A 21,949-nucleotide genomic window follows, 5' to 3' on the forward strand; every position below is an offset into this window, starting at 1 on the left:
ACACACCCCCCCCCCCTCCCCAACACCACCTCCCCCCACCCCCAACACACACATCACGCGTGTGTGTACTGTATGTGTTTGTTCTCCATGCTTGGTTATTGCCTGTGCAGCCGTACTTCCCTCCGCAGGAGGAATATATATATATATATATATATATATATATATATATATATATATATATATATATATATAGAAGCCATTGGGAGGGACGGGAGCGATGCGCGCCCCCTGTGTTCTTATTCTTTTTTTTTGCCGCTGCTTTTCATTCACTCATTTCGTGCATTCATTCATTCATTCACCCCATTCCCACTCACTCCATTCCCACTCACTCATTCACACAATTCTTCCCGCAGAGTCTGTGAATGGACGGTCAAATAGGGATGAATGCGGGGAGCCACCTGTTCATTTGGCGCACTGTTACAGTGTGTTTATTTGTTTTTGTTTGTTTTATACATGGAATTACAAACTTGTGTGTGTGTGGGACTGTGTGAACGCGCATGCTCGTGCGTCTATAGAGGATGTGGAGGGGTTAAGTCTAATATGTTAAGTCTCACTGGACAACAGAGTACACAGTGTTCCCTGGGTATGAGTTTTGGGAGCTGTAGGCATAGACCAAATTCTCTCTCTCTCTCTCTCTCTCTCTCTCTCTCTCTCTCTCCACGAGTCTTTCTGTCTCTTGACATTCACATGCTAGATTACGCAACGTAGATGGAGGTGGGTGGGTGTGGGGGGGGGGTCGTTTAAAGTCTCCTTCCATCACAAATAAATACACGATTTGCTGCACAAGCGTCTTCGATTGAGAATAACTCATGAGTTCTGTTTTTTTTAGACTACCTTCTATTTCTGAAAGGCGGTGATAAAAATACCCCCCCCCCCCTCCTTCCATCCCTCCCCTCTCCCTCCCTCCCTAAAATCCATTATCCACCCCCCAACGACTCTTGGATTCAGAAAGTTCAAAGCCGCCCTTCATCAACACGGCAGATGAGGAGGCTGATCATCTCATAGGTTGATCACTGGCTTCTCAAATATTTTAAGATGCGCCCCATTCGTCGCCTCCTGTTTCCCCAATTCAGCGCACATCGTAGCTATGTTTGGCCATTTTGTGTGTATGTGTCTTCTGCGACCTGATCTTTATTTAGTGTGCATGTATAAAGCACAGCACAGAACGCCTGCTTAGTATTTATAGCCAAGCTGTGTACATCCACAGCGGTCACACGTGCAGCAGCCGCTTCCCTGCACTCCTGCTGAAGTTGACATGTTAACACTCACTGGCTGCTATATTTAGCCCAGCCTCACAGTGCTGTTACTATTCCCAGCATTGTACATGAGGGGGCGGACGGTGCAGACTTCTTTTTTTTTTTTTTTTTTTTTTTTAAAGGGAAGAAAAAGTTCCCTTTTCACAACTGATTTATTTTTGCACGTACCTTCCAGCACGCTTTCTGCCACTGACACCTTATTAGTTCAGGGACGCTGCAGTTAAAAGCTGTCACGATTCGAAGAATGAAAGGGAAACAAGAGCTAATATAGAATGACAAGATATCCAAGCTGCTGAAGTGTCCTTGAGCAAAGCAAAACCATTGCTTTCTGGAATCAACATGTTTTTGTGAAGGGTTAATGTGTCCTGTGAGGTTTCAGCACCACGGACAGCTCCCATCACTGAGACTCATTCAGGAGGTCAGGGAGGGGTGAAAGGCACGATGCATGGGAAGCTGGGCAAACTACACCAACTCAGTGCTTATTAAACTTGTACCTGTTGGTTAACAATGGACTTGATGTATAACACAGCCCACTGTGCTGTGAGCTGCCTTCACTTCTTTCTATAATGGCACCAAACATGAGCTTATATAGGGGAAAAGTGGCACCAAAAGAAGGTTTGCTGCTCATGTGTCTGTCTGTTTGTCCCTTGTCTGACATCTACACCAACAAATATGTATCATAAACTCACAACCCCCCCCAAAAAAACATTAAATCTTGGACATGTTTTGCACAAAAGCTGAAACATCAAGGTACAATTTGTACAATTTGACTCTAGTTCCTACTTTGTGCCATTAAAAACACCATGTGTGCTTCAATGACATCTGCATGTCAGACAAACTTCACATCATAGTCTTCAGGACACACTCACTTGAAATTCAACACTATTAAGAATAAATTTGTAGGAAATGTGGTGATAAGTGTGGATTCTGCCTGTTGGTGTACAGTATGAGGCTCCTTTTATCACCACCACCCCCTCCCAGTGGTTGTTAATAAAGTGAGGAAACCCATCGAGTTACACCAAGTGCTTCAGGACTATTGATTTACCTTCACTTCTAGTCTCACATGGGCTCGTACAGTCGCTGCTTCCTTCTCTCTGAGGGTCGTCTCCGCTTCTTTTCCCGCTGCTGCCGCCCACTCCTCCACCACTTGATTATTTTCGGCTCCACCGTTTTGTGCGTCTCTCGGTGTGTGTGTGTGTGTGTGTGTGTGTGTGTGTGTGTGTGTGCGGGCGTGCACGGGCTGGCTGGCTGGCTGGCTGGCAGGCTGGTTTGGGAAATACCTGGTCACGATCAATGAGGGATGAGTTTATCTTGGTCATATAGCGCCCTCTACTGTCCTGGGAAAAAAAGAGAGTCGGACCATAAACGCATCATGATGCCAGTGCCAGAAGCAGTACAGTATCTGTGCAAAAATACACCATCAGACACGGAGGATGACTTGTTATATCCATAACGGTAAAGCAAAGAGTACACTGATGAATTATGAATAAATTCGTGCAATATTAAGAATAAATCTTTGCTTTAAAGGAGTAATTTTGCCAGTCATTTTGACGCCTTCTCTCCTTTCGCGCACTGATTCAGCACAATATTCTGCAAGCAGTAACTGACAAACACACCAGGCTCTTAACATTCATACATGAGACAGACAGGGGAAGATTTTTCAGATATTTTTCCTGACGTCTCCTCCACACATTGCAAGAACTGATCACAATGTTCCTCCATGCGCCATAAACCGAGCAGAAATACAAAGAGAGACAAAAAGACATCATGAAAGCTTTAAGTGACTCGTTGGTTGGGGATAAAAATAGATCTGGTTGCTTTGAGAGGAAAACCCTGGTCTGGATCGCCCTCTAGAGGGGAGACTCTGCCATAACAACAAGACCATCTTCCTGGATGAGCTCCTTTTGCTTGTTTTCTGTAATAAATGCAGCAAAAATCAGTATGGTGAAGTAACCACTGATGCTCACAAACCAATGATGGTGATAAAAAACGCTTCAATAAGCACATTGTTAGGCTGGAAGAATGAATTCATGTACATCCCTTATATACAGTATCCACCTCCAAGTTTTTCTCACTGTGAAAGTCTGCCACAGTCGATTCAGAAAATTGAGAGTTCGAGAGCCCCTCCTCCTCCAAAGCATCCACCTACACACTCCACCACACGTGTCCTTACATGCAGACCTGTAGCTCTGTGCATGTCTGTCTCTATGGGAAGCATTTTAAAGCATATGTTCACAATTTCTCTACATGTGCTTCAGGATAAGTTTGGGCTGATTCGGGGAGGGTTTAGTTCACAGAGCGAAGAGTCTTCACCATCAATGTGTGTGTAAAATAAAGCGTGTTCTAAAAGTGGCATCAACTATTTATAGAAAGATAAATTATTGGTAGACCAATTCTATTCTTTTCTCCTTCAAAGTGCACACACACAAACAGACTAAGGGGGGGGGGGGGGTTTGTGTGTGTGTGTGTGTGTATTCTAAATGTAGATGCCAGAAATCGTGGGCTAAAATTACCCTCTCTTCACTCCTGTTTGTACTCACCTATATGTGTACCAAACGGAAAGAGGGAAAGGGAAGAAGAGGAGGGTGAAAATGGCAAATGGGACGTGAGAGGGAAGGAGAGAGGGGGTGGTGAGCAGAAAGTATGGGTGGGGGGGGGCGCGAATGGTAATTTTGGAACAACCAGGTCCTATTTTGAAGTGACAAAAAAAAAAGTTCTATATATACACACAAGTCAGTGACAAAAGCTCATAGTTCCAAACATGTTTATGATAAAAATCCAATGAAACAGCTTCATTGATCATACAAAGTAGCACAATCAGCCAATTCAAATTAAGCTCTAATAATAAAAAAACAAGATTAAATAAAACTGTAGAAACAGATGCATTCATCAACATGTTGCAAAACAAGAGGATCTTTTTTTCTTTTACCTACATCAATCTGACAAAAATATTTATCAGTTACAACTTGGCAGTCTTTTGTTCCACAAAAATACACAGTAAAGTTTAAAATTTTAAAGAGAAAAAAAAAAACACATTTAGATTTACCTTGGCTAAGACGAATACAGGAGTAAATGTTGTAATGGCAGGTGAAAAAAGAAAGTCAGAGCCCATTGTCTGATATTTTAAAGACAGGAAACCAAACACCCCCCCTTTCCAAAAGCAAAAAAAAAACCGTGTGAATGAAAGTGAATGGTGAAAACCAGTTAAAAAAAACAGAAGAGGTGGTGACAGAAAGTCCATTTGGTGCAGGAAAGATCCTGATGTGATGCAGTTCAATGAACAATATGTACTACACGTGGGTCTCAGTACATTCGGCCTCTGCTTCTGGTGCCTCTGGTTCCGAAGCCTCGCCCCCGGCCTCCCCTGAAACCACCCCGCTGCTCTGCAGTGACAAAACAATGGAAACAAGCAGTTCAGTACGACTATATTGGTCCGTGACTAGCATCTGTTTTCTGACAGTCTAACACACTAACCCCATATCAGCAGCATGTTAATTGTAGGAGGGATTTTTGGTATTGTGATGTATAAGGCTAAAATAAACTTACTTTTTCATTCAAATTCAAATTTCTGTACTAGACCTGTAGTATAGTTACTGAGTAGTTTTTGTTTATCTAAATTTTAATAACATTTCCTCTACTGCTAATAAATTCCTTAACATTTAATTTACTCTGAGAAGCATACAGTCTTTCCTTCTCCTTCCTTTAACAGAGCTTGTTAATCAATAGTAAGGCACATCAGTGTTTAGAAAAGATGACACAAAAATAATACTCACCACCATAGTTAAAATTGCCGATGGAGGCACTGTACTTGCCACTGGGGGGGTTGTAGATTTGCCGTGCGTCCCTTCGGGGCAGAGAAGGGATCTGTTTTTTTGTGCCGCCACCAGAACCCATCTCCTCACCTGATGGACGCTTGGGCCTAAAACCAGAAGGAAAGTAGATGAAGCAAACAGAATAACAGGCTACTCATACAGCTTTCGACTAAAACACACATTAGTGACGAGAGGTGGAAGCTGACTTACGCTACTGCCTCTGTCTTCTGGACAGGTTTCCAGGACAGAGTGACTGTGCTCTTGAATGATGGAGGGTTGTGGAAGAGATCCTGATATAAAAACAAGATAACTTCAGATCACGTACAAAGCACGCTGTATTTTATGTAATGGAAAATGTTTTTTGAGATGTTACCTTTATTAGGACGTTGATGTTGTTTGTGATCTTCAGAGCCACCACTTTGATCTTGTTCTGAAGATACACAAGATAAAGTTAGTCCTTAAGATATTTCACAGAAGTTTGTGTTATGTTGATTATTTGGAATAAATACCGAAAGTCACAAGTTACCTCGTCTGTCTTCAGAGCATCTCCTGTCTTTCCTTGCAGGGCTACTCGCAGCTGCCTGATGTAAACCTGGAGACCTCTGGCAAAATACTGTAACCTGAACACAAACACAGCACACATTTAATAAAATGCAGACAAAATGGCATCCAACAGACCTAACAACAATCTCTCTTTTTTTCCTCTCACCTGATCTTGAAGTCTTTGAGCCGCTCTGCATCCACTTTGTCAAGGAGGAAGTCCGGCAGCTTCTTGCCCAGCTGGTGGAAACCGAAGAGGAGACACTCTACGTAGCTGAACTGCAGTTTGGGCTCCTCGCTTGCAGAGTTCTCACCATTCTCCACTTCTTCTGGCGGCAGTGGCATATACTCCTGCATCAGCAGAACATGACCATTGCATCACATAGTTTAAACCAATAGTGTTTAACAGCCACTTTTTAGTTGATTGAAACACTGTGCAGCCAGTTATGGAAATCTTTAATAGATTCTATTATTTTAAAAGGAGGCATGATTTCATTTAAGAATATTTGATTGAGTAATTGATTTATTAAATGCAGATGAAACACATAGGAGATATACATATTATATATTATATAAGTCTTCCATTGCCCAACTACAACATGAACACTTGTGCTTACCACCAGCTTGGTAAACAGCATGTTGAGGTTGGCCTCCAGCTTCTCCATGTCTCCACAGAATGGACTCATCTCAGCCAGCAGCTTCAGCACCTTAACACAAACAGAGAACTTAGCTGATCCCTACACACAGTGTTACATGCATTGCTAATGATAAACAGTGTTAATGCTGTTGGCCGACACCTCTGATAAATGGCTGTGTGACTTTGTTTTCTAACTACAATAAAACATCAAACACTAGGAGTTTTCACGTCACACAACTTGCCCAACACTAACCCACACCTCTTTAGATGTTGTACATGTTTGCCAAGAACCAGCTTTAGGTCAGTTACAAACTCAAGAGTTTGACCACAGTGAACCGGACTGTGACCATTAACCACCAAAGATCACATCACTTTGTGTCCCTGTAAACGTTTGTGTCAAATGTGTGTTAAAGACTGATTTAAAAAAAAAAAAAAAAAAAAAAAAAAAAAAAGCTTACCTCCAACTGAATGTCCAACTCTGCCACAGGACTTGTCAAGGTGCTGAGGTTGGGCAGGACGTGTTCACAGAAGTAGGTTACAAAACGTGTGGAATGGACATTTTTCTGCAATGGGAAAAAAATGGTATTACTTTGAAAATGTTTTAATTGTTCTTCCAAAACAAAAAGTGAGTGAAGCAAACATTAGCCAGAAACAACAAGCACATGCAAAACATAGACTTTAGGAATAATAAACCTCTTTCCTGTGGAGTGGTTGTACTCACAGAGAACAGCGGGAGGGCCTGGCGTGTGCACTGCAGCAGACGATCCACAGTGTCTGGGTCAGCTGGGTTTAGTGCCTGCTCCAGGAAAGCCTGCTCTACCACCAGCTCCACAAGCTGCTGCCGCCCATTCACTGTCTGCAGCACCCGCAGACCTGACACTACGCGCATCAACAGCACAAACTCTTCTCCTGTTACATCCTCCAAAACCTGTGGAGAAAGTGCGCAAGTGTTAGTAGAGATTAAACGTCCATCCTGACTGCAGTTAATCACATAAAGCAATATTCACTGATGTCTTTGTTACATTAAGACAGATGCAAAAATCAATCATCATTGATCAAAGATCTCTTATCAGGCCTACAGACCTTTTTTGTTTCTGCAAAGATGTAGTCCTCCACCTCCTTTGTCATAACGTCCTCTGGGAGGGTCTTCAGTTTGGCTGACAGGAACTTGATGGCCCGTTCTCGCACTATGTCTTCTCCCTGAAGGATCTGAGAAAAGAGGCCTCCGAGGGTACCTGAAGGACAAAAACAAGATTAATTGGAATGTGTTAAGTAGGAGATCATTTTTACATTCAGATCTGTGGCTGTAACTAGAAAAAAAGGCTGCTGTGTTTATTTTGCATGGCCACCCACTTACCCTTTGCATCCATCTTGAAGATTGAAAGAAGCGCTGTATTCACTTGGTTGAACTCTGCTGTATCATCTGGAAAAAGGGGGGAAAAACATAAATATCAGTATGTTGGTCCTTAGTTTTCCCTCCTCAGATGGATAAGCAGGTGAGGACATATTCATTACCTGTCTGAAGGAGCTGGGTGAGAATATCTGCAACTCTGAGGATGTTCTCGCCTGTTGCAAACCGCGGGAGCTCTTTGATGGCCTGCCGCCGAATCTGAACAGAGATGCAAGCAAGAGGACATGATTGCGACAGTGAACACAATAAACCAGAGAAGGAAGGACACATCATATCTATACTGAACTTAAATTATGTTCACTTTCATTAATACCCACCGACACATCTTCATCTTCGCAAAGATCAAGCTGGGCATTAATAGCTGCATCTGCAAGCTCTGGAAAGCTGCTGAAGAACTTGGGAATAAACTGTGCTGCCAGGCGCTTCTCCTTGGGGCCACCCTTCACACCATCCAGGATGACTTGGTACGCATCTTTGTGCTGCACAATGAAAGCAAGCAAATCAACAAACAAAGTTTTGTAAGTGTAAATGGAACATATATAATATTAGACAAGTAGGCTGCATCAGGACAATGAGGATTACTGAAGCTTGATCCATACTACAGGTAGAGCTTCAAGGTATCGGCTCTGCTGCATTGCTTTGGCCATTATAACGACTGAAACTGGCACTCAGGTAAAGGTGTGTCTCCTACTCGCCATTATCAAAAGTTAATGTGAGAGACATGCTATTGTGTAGCTAATTTCTCTTACTTTACAAAATCGGTCAAATCATTTGCCAAAATAAATATCTAGTAACTGTTAGTCTGTAGAACTTTGAATTCTATAGACCGAGTCTTTAATTCGAGAGAAACAAAGACACGAACAAACGAACTTAGTCAGAAGTTTCACATCATCAACAACAATGAATGATGAGCTGCAGTACGCACTACGGCTAAATATAATTTCAACGAATATAGTTTGAATGAAAAACTGCGTTATGATGCGTTTTAGTAGGTTTTTAAATTACAAATAAAAGTGATCAATTTAGTATCGGTTAACATCAGGGTGTCTGTAGCGAGGATATTACCATTAGCTAGGTCACTGGCGTAGCTAGCTATAGTTAGCTTAGCACACACACAAACAATGTTATGTAAGGCAACGAACTTAAATTGCTAAATTTAAATAATATGCTGTAGTAAGGTAATAAGGCTTTCGATTCAGACGTGGTTTAAATTAACACGCAGGCATTAAATTACCTGGCTGAGGTTGTCCTTAGCATCTGCAAGGACCCCGTAGTTCCGATAGAGATCCTCGATAGTGACCGCCATCAGCGTGCGTCCGAGTGCCTGTCGCTCACAGATAAGACCGCAGATAAAACCACAGACCAAACCCCGATTTCGGGTCGTTTTTGCTCCTCTTCTGTCGACTGTAGAACAAACAGCGCCGTGTTATCAATGTATATCTTGTGCGGAAACGAGGACAGGAAAATGAAATTTCGAGAAACCCGTGAATGTACCCCCCAGCTGCCTGTCTTGTCTTCCCGCTACGTTCTGGCGTGCTGGGTAATTTGCAACGGCATAATGTATGTTGCGCATGCGTACGTTTAACGAATCGCATGACGAGTTACCGCACACGTGATACTAGTGTGCGCTGAGCGGATGCGCAGTCAAACCATTCATGTTCTAAAAAAGTGACATGTAAACAAATATTTTTATAGCCTGTTTTTTTATTTTACGGAGCACTTCATTAAAAAACGGTGATAATACAACAACTGTTTATATAGCCTACCAATATATAATAATAAGGCAATGCTGTTGCTCATAGCTTCACAAATATTAAATTATAAAACAAAGAGACACATCTACACATATTTAAGTTGTAATGCAATGCCAATTAAACTTCTGTTGTTGCATCATTATTTGGTTATTGTCACATGACTACATTAGGGGTTAATTTTGTTTTTGAGGTTATTTTACTGAAAACAGTTTGACACTATTGGGACAATACAAACACCGCTAAATATGGAGGTCACATCATCTGTCAAAAGTGTTTTGTTGCAGTAAAATTCACACATGTATCCATGGGTATTATGCATGTACATCACTGTTTATAGTGAGCATCTTGTAGCAGACTCAGGATCACATCTGTTCACCTTCACTTGACCTCTGATGGCCAGTGATTAAAAAAAAATAGGCATCACAATTCAAAGGTGGTGCAAACACTTTAATTGAACTAATCTGTCGCAACAAAATCTGTACAAGCATTTTTCTCTTTCTATAAAATGTGATCAGGCATAAAAGAAATGTTTATAAGAATCTGATTCCTGCTCCAAACTGGACCCCATCACATATCCTGCAAGAAGAGTAGAGAGTGTTTTGAAATCAACATGAAGGCAATCAAATAATAAATCACCTAATTTCTGTTGCATGTCAAGGCCACTAGACACAGAGTATATGTGTCTGTAAAGTACCTGTCTCCACTCTGGACTCCCATCGGAATGCAGTAATTCAGCTCCAGCCTTGCAATGTTCCCCAAACGCAGCACAATGCCCAGTCCATATGACCAGCGGATGCATTCTGCCAGTTTCTGCAAATGTGCTCGTGGCCCCTCACCTGAATTTAATAGCATACACATGATCTTACCTAGGCAAACAGAAAACAAGCAGCATCTGCCTATGAGTTGTTCTCAGTCAGCTTCAGGCTGCTCACCATAGTTGAGGTTACAAAGGTTCCCGGCATTGAGGAAGAAGTGGGTTCTGAAGAGGTCACCGAAGCCTCCCCTGCCTGGTCTGAAGGGTAATGGGGTGTAAAGGTGGAGACCTCCAGCCCAGTATGCTTCTCCTCCCAGGTAGTCACCTGTCATAGCAGCCATGTCAGCACAAAACCATTTGATGGATCATTGAACTTCAGTTTGGTCATCAAGTAACTACACAGAAGAAGTCTCACCTTCACTCTGTGGGCCCATACTGTACATACTGAACCCTCGGATACTGGTAGGGCCACCGAGATAAAACCTAGGTGGTCAACAAAGACACAAAACATGAAAATAACTGTATCACCATAAGCTTTCACAGCAGAACCGAGGTTCAAGATGATTGCTAGTCAATCAGGGAGAGACTGCTGTACCTGTCAGCTATGCTTGTTGGCTTGTCGCCAATAGGTAGCAGCAAGCCGCCCCACAGAGAGGCAGACAGAACCTGCAAGAAAAACCGAAGGCTTTAGTACTTAATCAAAACACAACAATGTCATATCTACTTTGATTTACAATTATACTCTCTCTCATTTAAACTATTTAAAGTTAGCCTGAATAAGTGTATTTTTCTAAAATACAGAATCTTACCGAGTCCCAGAAGAGTGATTTGTTGAGCTGAATCTCAAAGTCTTCTTTTAAGAAACTGGCATCTCCCCCGGTGAAACCAGCAAGTTCCTACACAAATATAAAATAAATATAAAATATAAATATATAATATAAAATATAAAAACATCAAAGCTGTGTCACAATGACTGAATTGTGTTTATAGCTCTGGTTTAGTAGTGAAACACAAACCTGATGAATCTTCAGAAGGCCACCTTTCCTAGGAAGGATGGAGGAGTTTCTAGTGTCAATGACCATCGCATGCTGAAAAGCAAAATGTGACCACTGCTAAATACTGGTTCACTGGAAATCTGCTTCTACATGATCCTACCGGAAAAATCATTACAGTGAGTAACAGCTTTTCTTTGAATTCTATGGCAGAGGGCTGCATCAGACACAGCAATTTCCAAGCTGATGTTCATTCATTCCATTAAAACAGAGGACAAATACCGAAAGTGAGGACTTTAGAGAATGGCCGCTTTCTCCCCGGACGGCAAAACTGGCCGTGCGAGCTAGACAGCCCAGCTCTCTCCACACACCCTCCCATTTCAGGGTTTGGCTGGTCTTCCACACAGGGAACTGTGAGTGGTAAAATGGAAAGACAGCGCTTTGTTACATTTATTATAGATAATCAGAAAGCGGCTGTTCTTTGTATCAGAACAGGAGGAAATATTATTTTTAATAGAGAAGCATTAAAAAATTGTATTTACACCCAGTTCTGCAGAGACGCCTCGGTCTGTCTCCCTCAGTGAACTCCATGGAAACTGGCCTGTTACTTTGTAAATGTTGACAGAGATGCTGAAAGTGAAAATAAAACAAGAGACGATCTTTATTTACAATTACAAAATACAAACACTGAGATTTGATCCTGCAAGTGGAAACCGGCACTACTAGAAATCCATTGCTTACACTGGAATGTGTGACTGTAAGAGTATACATGAGAGGAGAAGAAAATTATTTCCTGAAACTGTTCACATCTTACTTGCGTTCAAAGTTTCCTGGTTGGGGTTTGAAGAAGGACAGGCCATAGGATGTCTCTTTGGTGCCGTAGGAGAACTGGAATGTCAGTTTTTCTGCCCGACCAAATACATTGGGTAATTTTAAGCCCATCACCTGAAATAAAAGAGATTCAACGACTTGATCAAGTGTATTAAACCCAGAGAGCTGACGCTGACATGATAGTAGCTCTCACCATGCTGCCTTCATTATTTCCAACCATAGTGTTGTAGCTGCCCGTCATACGTCTCAGCTCAGTCACCTCAAATGTCACATCGAGGCCATTGGGAAGAGCATCCTCACCTGAAGAGAACAGAGAGCTCAGTATTAAAACAAAGTGCTACACACTGTCCACACTTAGATGTTCCAACAGGAATGGGGTTGAAAGTACCTCGTGAGGTGTCAATAACAACTTCGACTTTTCTAAAAATGCCAAGACGCAGCAGCTTCTGACGGGCTTCATGTGACTTTCGCATCACCTAGCCAACAAATTGTACCATTCAATGATGCCATTCACAGCTACAGACAATTGATTAAGTATTATTTAGTTTGAGCAGCCCCATTAACAAGAACCTACATCGATCAAATTCCTTGCCCGGAAAACTTCTGCGATTTCATAAGTTAACAGGTCCTCCTTAGTTCTTCCGAGGCCGTCTATGTGCACCCGTTGAACCACAACCTGAAAAACATGAAAGACAGTAAGCACCAGAAACATCATGAACATCCAAAATAAAGTGCATTAAAGTTACAGTATAAAATGTACAAAATGAATCTTACATTCTTGTTTTCAAGAACCTCTTGCTTTGGCTCCTGCTCAATCTCTGGAGCTTCAATATCGTCTGCTTGAACACCCAACTCTGGCCCATGCATGGGCATAGGGTCCAGGCTCTGCAACACAAAAACAATTACAACATGTTGGTTCACACAGTGTTTAGGAATGGTGACTGAACTGAAATGTTGTAAGGTTTATTAAGGAAAATGTGCAAGGTAAGGGCTGCAGATTGCACTGAAGGCTATTGACTACGTTCACATGTGTAACCTGGACTGTCACTGGACATACGTACTCAGATTTTTACAACACTGTGGTTATGTTTTGTACATAAAATACATGATCCTTTTCTCAGTAACCTGGATAAGACCTAATCCTGATTTTGAAAAACCTGAATGCAAAACCTGGATCGTGGTGCATGTAAAGACTTTTACAAAACTCCATTGTGATCATGTATGCAGAATGTGAATAAACAGGTTACACATGTTTTATGTTCCAACACCACATCCTGGATATATATACAAAACCAGACTGAAACACATAATCTGGACACTGATGTGCATGCAGTCACTTCCATGAATGAGAAGACTGACGCACTGCATCTGGACTGGTAGAGTTTGCTTGAACACGTTCGCTGCTCATCAAAGCAGCTTCAGAACTGATGAAGCCGCTTGGATTATCGTCATATTAAAAGAAAACATCACATCGTTGGGAAAACTGGAACATGCAGCACTTCTTTTATTACTTTTATGACATATCAGTTAATATTTTTCTAATATAATTCTCCTAAAGAAAACAGGTTACTTAAAACTTTAGTAGCATTATTAGTAGTAGTATAAATATGAAATATTAGACCATGTTTGGCTGATGACACACCTATTTCTTCATAATAGAAATACTACTCATTAATTATAATAATAATATTATAATAATTCAATTCTTCGTCATATTTATTTGTCCTCCTTTGACCTCATATTAATGAAAAGTAATGTCCAACAGTACAGAGTGGTGTACTGAGCACTAAGCAGTGGATAAGTGCTTACACAGGCTCAAGCTGCTTGAAGTGTGCTGACTGCAGCACTACACTGTGGAGGAGGCACTCAGAGCATCTCTCAGTACTGTCAATGACTTGCATGTAAAACACACAGCTGGCTGCACGTCTTCACTTTTAAACATTAAGGTAAAAAAACACAAACACACAAAACACTTTTAGCCTAAATGCTTCAGTCTCTTGACAGAGAATGCCTGAGCCCTGTGGTGCCTTGTTGAACGTACAGCGCGGGGCCTTTTCTTACAGCTGCCGCTCTGTCAGATCTCTCACTGAGAGGTCAAGCTCCTAGCTAACATGTTACCCGGACTTCTCCTTACCCTGGCATGGACGGTGCCCATGCTGAGCTCCGCGGGGTCTTGTTCCGGCAAATACTCGTGAAACTTTGCGTCGAAAAAGACAAAGTAATTTAACCTACAAGTCACCGAAGAAAGGCGAGGAGCCTCCGTATAAGGAGGCGGCCATGTCACTTCCTGGCCACGCCCACTGCGAGTGCGCATTCAAAACAACAACGCTGCAGAATGTTTAAAGAAAAGATGAACGTACACACCTATTCTTACCAATCTCTTTGTTATATTACTAAAAACAACATAAATATATAGCTACCGAATCACACGGCATATTCTGCATCGCTACAGGACAGTACTGATGAAACAAATGTGAACATTTGAACTTGTTTTGCCAGATAAATGTCTAACTTTTGTGTTATTTTAACAGCTCCAGCCAAGACAAGAATTTAAACTACAACATTTACAGCATTTAACTCAAATATGCATCACAATACACATCAAAATGAGCAAAAAAATTATTAAAAATGAGAAATATTAATAACTGATTGGCATCAAACTTCACAGCTGTGCATTAAGGAGCTGATGTTCTCTGCAGGCCTTGAATCCTGTAACAGAAAATATTACTATTATTATTAGAATTAGCTCCAAAGTCATTTTTAAAAACATAGATGTAGTTATAGATATTACAAGCTGCTCTTACGCTTCTTTTTTGAATGTCTCTAGGGATATTCGGTCATTATTTACACCTTCTGGGCATTCGTTGATGTTTTTTACACCTAGTGTGGTCAGAACTGTGGAAATGAAGGTGTCTGTGAGTATGCTGCATGTGAGGAGAACTGGGTGAATTAACAAGTTCCTTTACAGTAGGAGTTAAATGAACAACTGCTCACCCTGCTTGTACTGAGCAAATGTGATGTAATTTTGATTAGCAGGGTCCATTATCCTGAAGATAGCATCCAGGTTGGATGTAGTGAACAGATTTGGTGCTGTTGCACCACTCTGCTGAGAAGCCTTCAGCTGCTCCAACTGCTGGATGAGAAACGCTCTGGGATTCTCTGATTGAAGCAATCAATAACAAATATTTAGAAACATCAGTGCAGTGACTATGATCTGTTTAAAAAGTTGAACAACAACTGGATGTGGCAGCTTGTAGGCCAAGAATAGTTAGCAAGAATCACATTTCCCCTGTGTTATCATAGGGAGTACATTGTGTGTTTTGCAACCTTTTATAAGTTTTTAAACTAAAGTATAAACTCAATCACAAATTCATCAAAGAAATAATAAAAACATTAATGTTGCCCTTTAGCTAATATTGCACTATAGTACTACAACCTACTAATTATCATCCCAACATTCTTATATCTTAGCTCATATCCCTATAATTTTCAAATAAAAAGACAATAGCTTCAGCTATGTATGCCTATGTGTACTTTGACAGTACAGTGTGTAATCCTAATCCCAGCAGAGAGACAGATAAAAAACGTCAACAAGGACAAAATATGCTCCAACCGGGTCTGTGAAAGAGGAGCATGCTGATCAGATTGTCCATGAGCTCGGCAATTTTGTGTTTCTTCAGATAATCCGCGGCTTCTTCGTCCATCTGGGTCGCCATCTTTTCCAGCAACCTTTGTTTGAGCTGGTTGCTATGATACGACAAACACCTGGCGCGCGCACTCAAGTGTTTTTGTGCTTATTTATACTTGTGGGGTCCCTTAATGCCATACTCGGGAAATCTCTAGAAACAGAAGTCATTTTTCTGGGCAGGAATTTATATTATGTTATTTAGGATATTTGTATTGAAATAAAGTCAATATTTACCACAAAGATTCATTTGATAATACATGGTTCTGCTTGGAAACCATTTTACTCACAGTTTTTAATCATAAAAAAATCAACAGAATGCACACATTCAGAAAGGATGAAGAGATAAACGCAGAAAAAAATGTCCTCCTTTCAGATACTCATGACCACATTGCAGCAGTGGTACACAGAAAACATTAATTTTGCAGACAGATTTCACTGAAATGATTCAGCTTCTGGAGACATTCCAAACTCCAACACTGGATACTGTCTATTCTTTTAAAGTGTCCATCACATGTTAGGAGAGGGACTCCACATCAGTCCAATTTCTCTTGTGTTTTGATAGTCTGTAAGGATGCAGCAGCTTCTTCTCTCATTTTGTAGCCCAGTAGTTCTGTTTGAAGCTCTCCAGGCTTTGGTGGGATTTCAGGTATAGTCTGAAAGATTAAAAAACAACAGCCTAAACTACACATACATCCTCTCTTTTCATTTATTACAGGTGCAGGCTTGTTTATGCATGATATACAGACAAAACACAGGCAAACCACTGACAAAACTGTGGTTACTTTTGTCCCTCACCAGATCAGGTAGGTAGTACTGGTGGACGACCTGTGCTCCTGCAAACATGGCCAATACACTGGATCCTAACAGCTTCATGTAGCGAGCCCAAGACACCCCAGCTGGCATCTTCACACACTGATGGGATCTGAAAAAAAACAAAGAATAGCCTATTATAATGTTTTCAATTATTTTTTAAACATGAACTTCTAGGTGTACTGTATGATTACAGACCAACACTAACTATCCACTGACAGCTACTGTCAACAATTAGCATCAATGTGAAACACAACAGGCGTAACTTTGTAAAACAGACACTGATCACTTTAAAACAGACATGTATTGATATGAAATGAAAGCCTGTGACACTCACCCTCTTTATTTCTCCGACATATATATAAATTTCTGTAATATAAAGCTGGTTTTCACCATCTTAAGCAGCAGCTTCTGACATTGTGAGACACACGCAGGTCACGCTGCTTAGCTAACACAGAGATGGGTTAAGCAAATACAGAGTTCTCACTCCACCTCTTTTTTTTAAGTGTGAGCCAAAATGGTTTTAATTCTCCGCTTCTAATCATGTATTGGCAACATCTTTTTACATACATCAACTTTAATGGAATTATTTACATATTCTGTGGGTGTTTGGTGGTGTTATACGCTACACTTCTATCTTTTTCCCACTCACAAGCTAACTTAACTCTTTAAATTACACTGTTGTACCAGTATAAGGCATGTATTAGATATAGTTCAAAGGGTTTTATATTATTTACTTAAAAAGTATAATTTAGGTGCTCTTAACGTGCGATATTATCTCTTAGTTTTCCTTTAGAAAGGTGTCTGTTTTACCGCAGAGTGATGAGCCATAGCAACACACGATCTTTGGCTGCCATTTTCTTCTACGGTTTAAATTCATGTTGTTGTATTTATGAATAAGACGTATCTCGCCATCTAGCGGTAACGTGCATAACTCACATAGTCTGTACATTAGAGTCCACAGACGCCATGTCGAGTTTAAATCCCTAAATATTCTCACCCTTTGGTTTAATTGCTGTACGCAGTATGTACAATATTACAGTTGTTTAATGCGATATAATGATCATGAATGTGTTCCGTGCAGTACACCTTCTGACCGTGAGGTGGTGCTAGTCCACTAGAGTAAGACGATGAACGTTTAAATGGTCTTTGTTTTGGGGGAATGCAGAGCCCACTCCTTGTTTCCTTATTTGAAATTTAAAGAAAAATGTATGACAGGTATGTTATTTTACTGATTCACCTTTATTGTTCTTTTTTATAACGGTCAGTTGCGTTTTCAAGTCAGCAGCAGCAGCCGAACTCCGTAATGCTGTTAGCTTACTGCTAGCTAAACCTTCTGCCTTTGTGCTTCGAGCTATGTCCGGTACCACTCTCCAACACGGCTTATATACATATACATGTATATATATCCCAATGTGACTGAATCCACTTGACCGCAGAATGATTGTTAATATATACAAATAAGTCAACAGTTAAGATGGAAGAAAACCAGTTTACATCATTGACGGTTCCTACGGATTATTTTCAGCAGTGGTGAGTTGGTGCTGGAGGTGACAGGAGGTCTGGAGAACTTCTCATGTTATCTCCTCGACGTCTTCATATTCATGCATGATGGAAAAATAAATGTCATCTGACACAAGGCATCATACATATGTGTACACTTTATGTTTACCACTATAATAGGTGCAAAAATATGAAGGAGAACGCTGTAAAAAGTGTAAATAAAGGGTAATTCTACTGAATTTTTGACATGTCTTTGACATGTTGCACAGTCACAAGACCCTTCATTCCATTCTGGTCAACCTCATCTAAGAGTGTTTACCCAAAACATTTTTTCCAAAGTCAAACATCAGCCGTAAAGCAAGAGAAATAATCCATGAGCCGGACCTACTGTACATAACATGCATTAATTGAACAGCAGAGAATACAGACTGGTGCACACCAGCGCATGTGTGTTTGTAAGTATTATGTCTTGTGTAATTGTGTGTAAGTTTTCCTCACTCATGTCCTCTCACACACCCCACTGAGCCTGTGTTCTTTTTTCATCACCAAAGTCTTCTTCCTTGTATTTAGGTACCAGTCCAGTCAGCAGCACCCTGAGGCACAACATGTGATGCCATATCACAACATGGGACATTACACAGATGGTACCCTAGATGAGCCTGTGATGACGGAGCTGTCCGTCCACAGGGACCCACTTCCCGACCAGGAACCTTTTTATCAGAACTACCCTCCAGTTCTAAATCACTACCAGGAGCAGGCCTGCCAGCAGATCATCAGAGAGCAGCACCAGCACCACCAGCAGTATCATCATCATCATCATCATCAGCAGCAGCAGCAGCAGCAACAACAGCATCCTCATCCTCCAGTCCTCCACCACCCTCAGCACCAACATACAATACAGCAGCAGGGGCCAAGTAGTCAGCAGCACCAGGTTCACCTCGCTGCTCCACCTCAAGGTAATTGAAGAAGTTGTCCTCTTGTACTGTTCTGTAATCACAGAGTCGTCCTTTGTGGCACCTTCTACATCACTGTCTGTAATATGTCTCAGATTCATTGTTATATGGCTACACCCTTTGTCTTAGTTGTGACACCGGTGAAGAAGAAGCGAGGCCGACCTCCTAAGCAGCAGGTGGAGGATAGCGAGATACAGGAGGAGGAAGATGAAGCTGAGGCTGCCAAAAAAGCCAAGAGGGCTCTCAACCGCTTTAACGGCATGACGGTGGCGGAAGTTATGGCCAAAACTCTGCCGGATGTGATTACCTACAACCTGGACATATTGATAGTGAGTTATATAAAAAAAAACACATACACACATTTGTTCTTTTGTAGCTGATTGGTGTTTTTTTTTTTGCAGTTATGGTTTAGGCTTGAGACACAAAGAGAATAAAAAAAATACAGTTTTTGGGTATGTTGCCGTGGTAACCCCTTCATGTTTCTCCTCAGATTGGAATTAACCCAGGACTATTGTCAGCCTACAAAGGACACCATTACCCAAACCCAGGAAACCATTTCTGTATGTTCAAACTCAATTTCATTTCTGACATGCTGGTATTCACCACCCAACATGGGTCCATCATTACTAATGCTTGTTGTGCAGCTGGAATTGGTTCTAAGAGACCCCAAAGGTTCCAGGGCTCAATCTAAAGTGAAAATGGTGTCTTGGGTTTGCCAATAATGTAGCTTCAATGATCTGTTGCAACAAAGGGAAAATTTAAAGAGAGACTAGAACATTTATAAATACTTTATTACAAATAAAGATGGCTGAAATCTTTTCTAGACATCTTTTACATGTATAGTTTTTGTGTTTTGTGCAGTTATTGCTATGCACTTTAATCTGAAAGTATTTTACTTCTGTTCTTGGTTTCATCTGTCAGCTCAATGAATTATAAAATTTAAAAATAGCCTGATCCCAGTGTCTTTTTTTTTGGCCTCTTTAATCTTTGTCTCCTCTTTTCTACACAGGGAAATGTCTTTTTCTTTCTGGTCTATCTGACGAGCAACTCAACTACATGCATGACCAAAACCTGCCAGAGAAATACAGCATCGGCTTCACCAACATGGTGGAGAGGACCACTCCTGGTAGCAAGGACCTCTCCAGGTGAAATGCGTGTCCATAGTTTATAGCAATGTATTCTTAGACACAATTCAGCATTTTTATTATAAAGAAAAAATATGCTATTTTTTTTTGTCCCAGTAAGGAGATTCGTGAAGGAGGCCGACAGTTACTTGAGAAGCTGCAGAAATACAAGCCATTAATAGCTGCTTTTAATGGAAAAGGTAAAATAATCCAACAACAATGAAACTCTTTATTTGGTCCGTTTCTGTTGGTACTGTTGTAACAGTTCTTTTTTTTTGTAGGCATTTACGAAATCTTCTGCAAAGAAATATTTGGTGTGAAGTCCAAGAATCTGGAGTTTGGACTACAGCCGTACAAAATTCCAGAAACTGAAACGGTATGGGAAAATACTGTGGTAACATATTCAGTGGTACAAGCGTCCTCTTAACACATCCTCTTTCTCTCAGGTGTGCTTTTTAATGCCATCATCAAGCCCCCGTTGTGCCCAGTTTCCCCGTGCACAGGATAAAGTGCATTTCTACATTAAGCTGAAGGAACTGAGAGACCAAATGAAAGGCCTGGCACCCAGCCGGGAGGTGACGGAGACAAAGTACTCGTTCAACCTGGAGCTCGCTAAAGGTATTATTACTCTATTTCTATTCCCTTCAGCTAAACTGTGCAGCTGATGCTGGACTACTCTTGCTGTAGTGACATATTTATACGTGGCCGGTCATTTTTAAAGACCCATTGGTGATTGTGTGTTTTGCAGAGGATGCCAAGAGGATGGCGATCAAAGAAGAGCAGGTGGATCCAGAGTATGAAAGTTGTAGTGGGCTGCAGGATGACAGGAGGCAAAGCAGCAACTTCTCCAACTGAAAGCGACAGAGGAAAGCAGAGGAATAGGCCCGTCTGCTGTAGCACGCAGGTAACAGAGTAATGGTGTTGTCATGTTAAATTTAGCAAGGACTAGATGAATGAGGGGAATGTTTCAATTTTTTTTTTTGCAATATCTTGCAGAAATAGACATTGTAGCCCTGTCAGCGGTCAGCATGACAGAGACCCAGTACGACTTGGAACATCTGCTCACACGACACCAAATATCTGCCGAAATAGAAGCATCGGCGAGGATGAGACCACAAAGGAAGAGGGGGCCATGCTGTTCCTGAGGCATCACGATGTAACGCACAAGAGCAAAAAAAAAAAAAGTGCCCACAACTCTTAACGAAACACTCAAACTGTGCATGTTTTTGGTGTTTATTTTTTTAATCACTATTTATTGCATTTTGTATGATATGTGTTTACAGTGATTTATTTTGTATTTTGATAGAATGGTACTTCATGATTTATCAGCTGTATGAAAACATAATTGTACTGTGGGATTTTGGATCTGTAAGTACAGAGTTATTAAACCTCTTCTAAGACTGGTATTTTGAGTCTGATTGGGTCATTCATGTAAAATATAACCTGGGACATAAGAACATGACATGCGGTCATTAAGAAAGAATCAACAGGGTTTATATAATATTTGGATATATTGATGATTATCAGGTTTATTTTACCTCACAAAAAAAACACATTTTTTTCAATAGTAGGGAGCTCACAGTATAGATTTTCCCTATTTTCTGCAGGGGTAAAAAAATAAAAAACAGATTATATCAAGTTATACTGATCGACTTTAAACCACTTCTGTTAAAATGCCTCACTGGCCTCGCCTTAGATACAGCAAAGTGGAGTGTGTTCATTTTTTTTGTCTTATACTTTAATAATCCCAGAAGGGAAATTGCTTAATTTAGTAGTATTGGGCAATAAATCTATTATCCTAGTATCATATTTGTACTATATAACTGTGCTGTTGTGTTTGTACTGCACAAATAGCCCTTTAAAACAGCGTGCAACCAATGAGAG

The 21,949-nt window shown here is 40.9% G+C and overlaps 5 protein-coding genes across 6 annotated transcripts; 1 reads left to right on the plus strand and 4 right to left on the minus strand.

Moving 5' to 3' along the window:
- Positions 1 to 4,003: 4,003 nt before the first annotated feature.
- Positions 4,004 to 9,217, minus strand: api5 (apoptosis inhibitor 5). The gene is made up of 15 exons (XM_028430809.1): positions 9,151 to 9,217; positions 8,891 to 9,060; positions 7,974 to 8,135; positions 7,761 to 7,854; positions 7,603 to 7,668; positions 7,329 to 7,480; positions 6,967 to 7,173; positions 6,704 to 6,808; positions 6,226 to 6,315; positions 5,778 to 5,959; positions 5,595 to 5,688; positions 5,442 to 5,498; positions 5,279 to 5,358; positions 5,030 to 5,175; positions 4,004 to 4,639 (listed from the first exon to the last, which is right to left on the minus strand). Exons 2-15 carry the CDS (start codon positions 8,960 to 8,962, stop codon positions 4,560 to 4,562), a joined length of 1,587 nt encoding a protein of 528 aa, XP_028286610.1. The 5' UTR covers positions 8,963 to 9,060; positions 9,151 to 9,217; the 3' UTR covers positions 4,004 to 4,559.
- A 625-nt stretch (positions 9,218 to 9,842) lies between these two features.
- samm50 (SAMM50 sorting and assembly machinery component) lies at positions 9,843 to 14,271 on the minus strand. The gene is made up of 15 exons (XM_028431083.1): positions 14,122 to 14,271; positions 12,762 to 12,872; positions 12,562 to 12,663; positions 12,376 to 12,463; positions 12,181 to 12,287; positions 11,971 to 12,101; positions 11,699 to 11,786; positions 11,439 to 11,567; positions 11,181 to 11,252; positions 10,974 to 11,060; positions 10,760 to 10,830; positions 10,580 to 10,647; positions 10,343 to 10,489; positions 10,105 to 10,246; positions 9,843 to 9,986 (listed from the first exon to the last, which is right to left on the minus strand). The coding sequence occupies exons 1-15, from the start codon at positions 14,140 to 14,142 to the stop codon at positions 9,941 to 9,943; spliced, it is 1,410 nt and encodes a 469-aa protein (XP_028286884.1). The 5' UTR covers positions 14,143 to 14,271; the 3' UTR covers positions 9,843 to 9,940.
- A 391-nt stretch (positions 14,272 to 14,662) lies between these two features.
- On the minus strand, positions 14,663 to 15,703 carry si:dkey-42p14.3 (EF-hand calcium-binding domain-containing protein 10). Its single transcript, XM_028430509.1, has 4 exons — positions 15,601 to 15,703; positions 14,982 to 15,146; positions 14,792 to 14,882; positions 14,663 to 14,696 (listed from the first exon to the last, which is right to left on the minus strand). The coding sequence occupies exons 1-4, from the start codon at positions 15,701 to 15,703 to the stop codon at positions 14,663 to 14,665; spliced, it is 393 nt and encodes a 130-aa protein (XP_028286310.1).
- Positions 15,704 to 15,941: 238 nt separating this feature from the next.
- uqcc6 (ubiquinol-cytochrome c reductase complex assembly factor 6) lies at positions 15,942 to 16,963 on the minus strand. Its single transcript, XM_028431648.1, has 3 exons — positions 16,823 to 16,963; positions 16,471 to 16,597; positions 15,942 to 16,328 (listed from the first exon to the last, which is right to left on the minus strand). Exons 2-3 carry the CDS (start codon positions 16,576 to 16,578, stop codon positions 16,209 to 16,211), a joined length of 228 nt encoding a protein of 75 aa, XP_028287449.1. The 5' UTR covers positions 16,579 to 16,597; positions 16,823 to 16,963; the 3' UTR covers positions 15,942 to 16,208.
- Positions 16,964 to 17,588: 625 nt separating this feature from the next.
- tdg.2 (thymine DNA glycosylase, tandem duplicate 2) lies at positions 17,589 to 21,279 on the plus strand. Of its 2 annotated transcripts, none has more exons than XM_028431161.1 (10): positions 17,589 to 17,703; positions 18,559 to 18,944; positions 19,071 to 19,270; positions 19,432 to 19,501; positions 19,951 to 20,086; positions 20,183 to 20,265; positions 20,347 to 20,441; positions 20,512 to 20,683; positions 20,814 to 20,969; positions 21,062 to 21,279. In XM_028431161.1, the coding sequence occupies exons 1-9, from the start codon at positions 17,693 to 17,695 to the stop codon at positions 20,918 to 20,920; spliced, it is 1,260 nt and encodes a 419-aa protein (XP_028286962.1). In that variant the 5' UTR covers positions 17,589 to 17,692; the 3' UTR covers positions 20,921 to 20,969; positions 21,062 to 21,279. The 2 variants fall into 2 exon arrangements, with proteins under 2 accessions (XP_028286962.1, XP_028286961.1); XM_028431160.1 differs by lacking the exon at positions 17,589 to 17,703 and adding an exon at positions 17,770 to 18,018.
- Positions 21,280 to 21,949: the final 670 nt, after the last annotated feature.

This window comes from Parambassis ranga, chromosome 19 (genome assembly GCF_900634625.1).
Source record: "Parambassis ranga chromosome 19, fParRan2.1, whole genome shotgun sequence".
Classification (NCBI taxonomy): domain Eukaryota; kingdom Metazoa; phylum Chordata; class Actinopteri; family Ambassidae; genus Parambassis; species Parambassis ranga.

Excerpts from the sequence above, each read along its gene's own strand:
- tdg.2 (XM_028431160.1), top strand. The coding sequence starts at position 17,963 with ATGGAAGAAAACCAGTTTACATCATTGACGGTTCCTACGGATTATTTT. Across the intron at positions 18,019-18,558 it reads ACGGATTATTTTCAGCAGTG|GTACCAGTCCAGTCAGCAGC; the intron begins GTGAGTTGGTGC and ends CCTTGTATTTAG. Across the intron at positions 20,442-20,511 it reads AAATTCCAGAAACTGAAACG|GTGTGCTTTTTAATGCCATC; the intron begins GTATGGGAAAAT and ends TCTTTCTCTCAG.
- api5 (XM_028430809.1), bottom strand. The coding sequence starts at position 8,962 with ATGGCGGTCACTATCGAGGATCTCTATCGGAACTACGGGGTCCTTGCA. Across the intron at positions 6,809-6,966 it reads AGGCCCTCCCGCTGTTCTCT|AAAAATGTCCATTCCACACG; the intron begins GTGAGTACAACC and ends TTCCCATTGCAG. Across the intron at positions 6,316-6,703 it reads AGTTGGACATTCAGTTGGAG|GTGCTGAAGCTGCTGGCTGA; the intron begins GTAAGCTTTTTT and ends GTTTGTGTTAAG.
- uqcc6 (XM_028431648.1), bottom strand. The coding sequence starts at position 16,578 with ATGCCAGCTGGGGTGTCTTGGGCTCGCTACATGAAGCTGTTAGGATCC. Across the intron at positions 16,329-16,470 it reads AGTACTACCTACCTGATCTG|ACTATACCTGAAATCCCACC; the intron begins GTGAGGGACAAA and ends TTAATCTTTCAG.
- si:dkey-42p14.3 (XM_028430509.1), bottom strand. The coding sequence starts at position 15,703 with ATGGCGACCCAGATGGACGAAGAAGCCGCGGATTATCTGAAGAAACAC. Across the intron at positions 14,883-14,981 it reads ATTTGCTCAGTACAAGCAGG|TTCTGACCACACTAGGTGTA; the intron begins GTGAGCAGTTGT and ends TCATTTCCACAG. Across the intron at positions 14,697-14,791 it reads GAGACATTCAAAAAAGAAGC|GATTCAAGGCCTGCAGAGAA; the intron begins GTAAGAGCAGCT and ends TTTCTGTTACAG.
- samm50 (XM_028431083.1), bottom strand. The coding sequence starts at position 14,142 with ATGGGCACCGTCCATGCCAGG. Across the intron at positions 12,102-12,180 it reads GAAATAATGAAGGCAGCATG|GTGATGGGCTTAAAATTACC; the intron begins GTGAGAGCTACT and ends CTTTTATTTCAG. Across the intron at positions 11,787-11,970 it reads CCAGGAAACTTTGAACGCAA|CATCTCTGTCAACATTTACA; the intron begins GTAAGATGTGAA and ends TTTCACTTTCAG.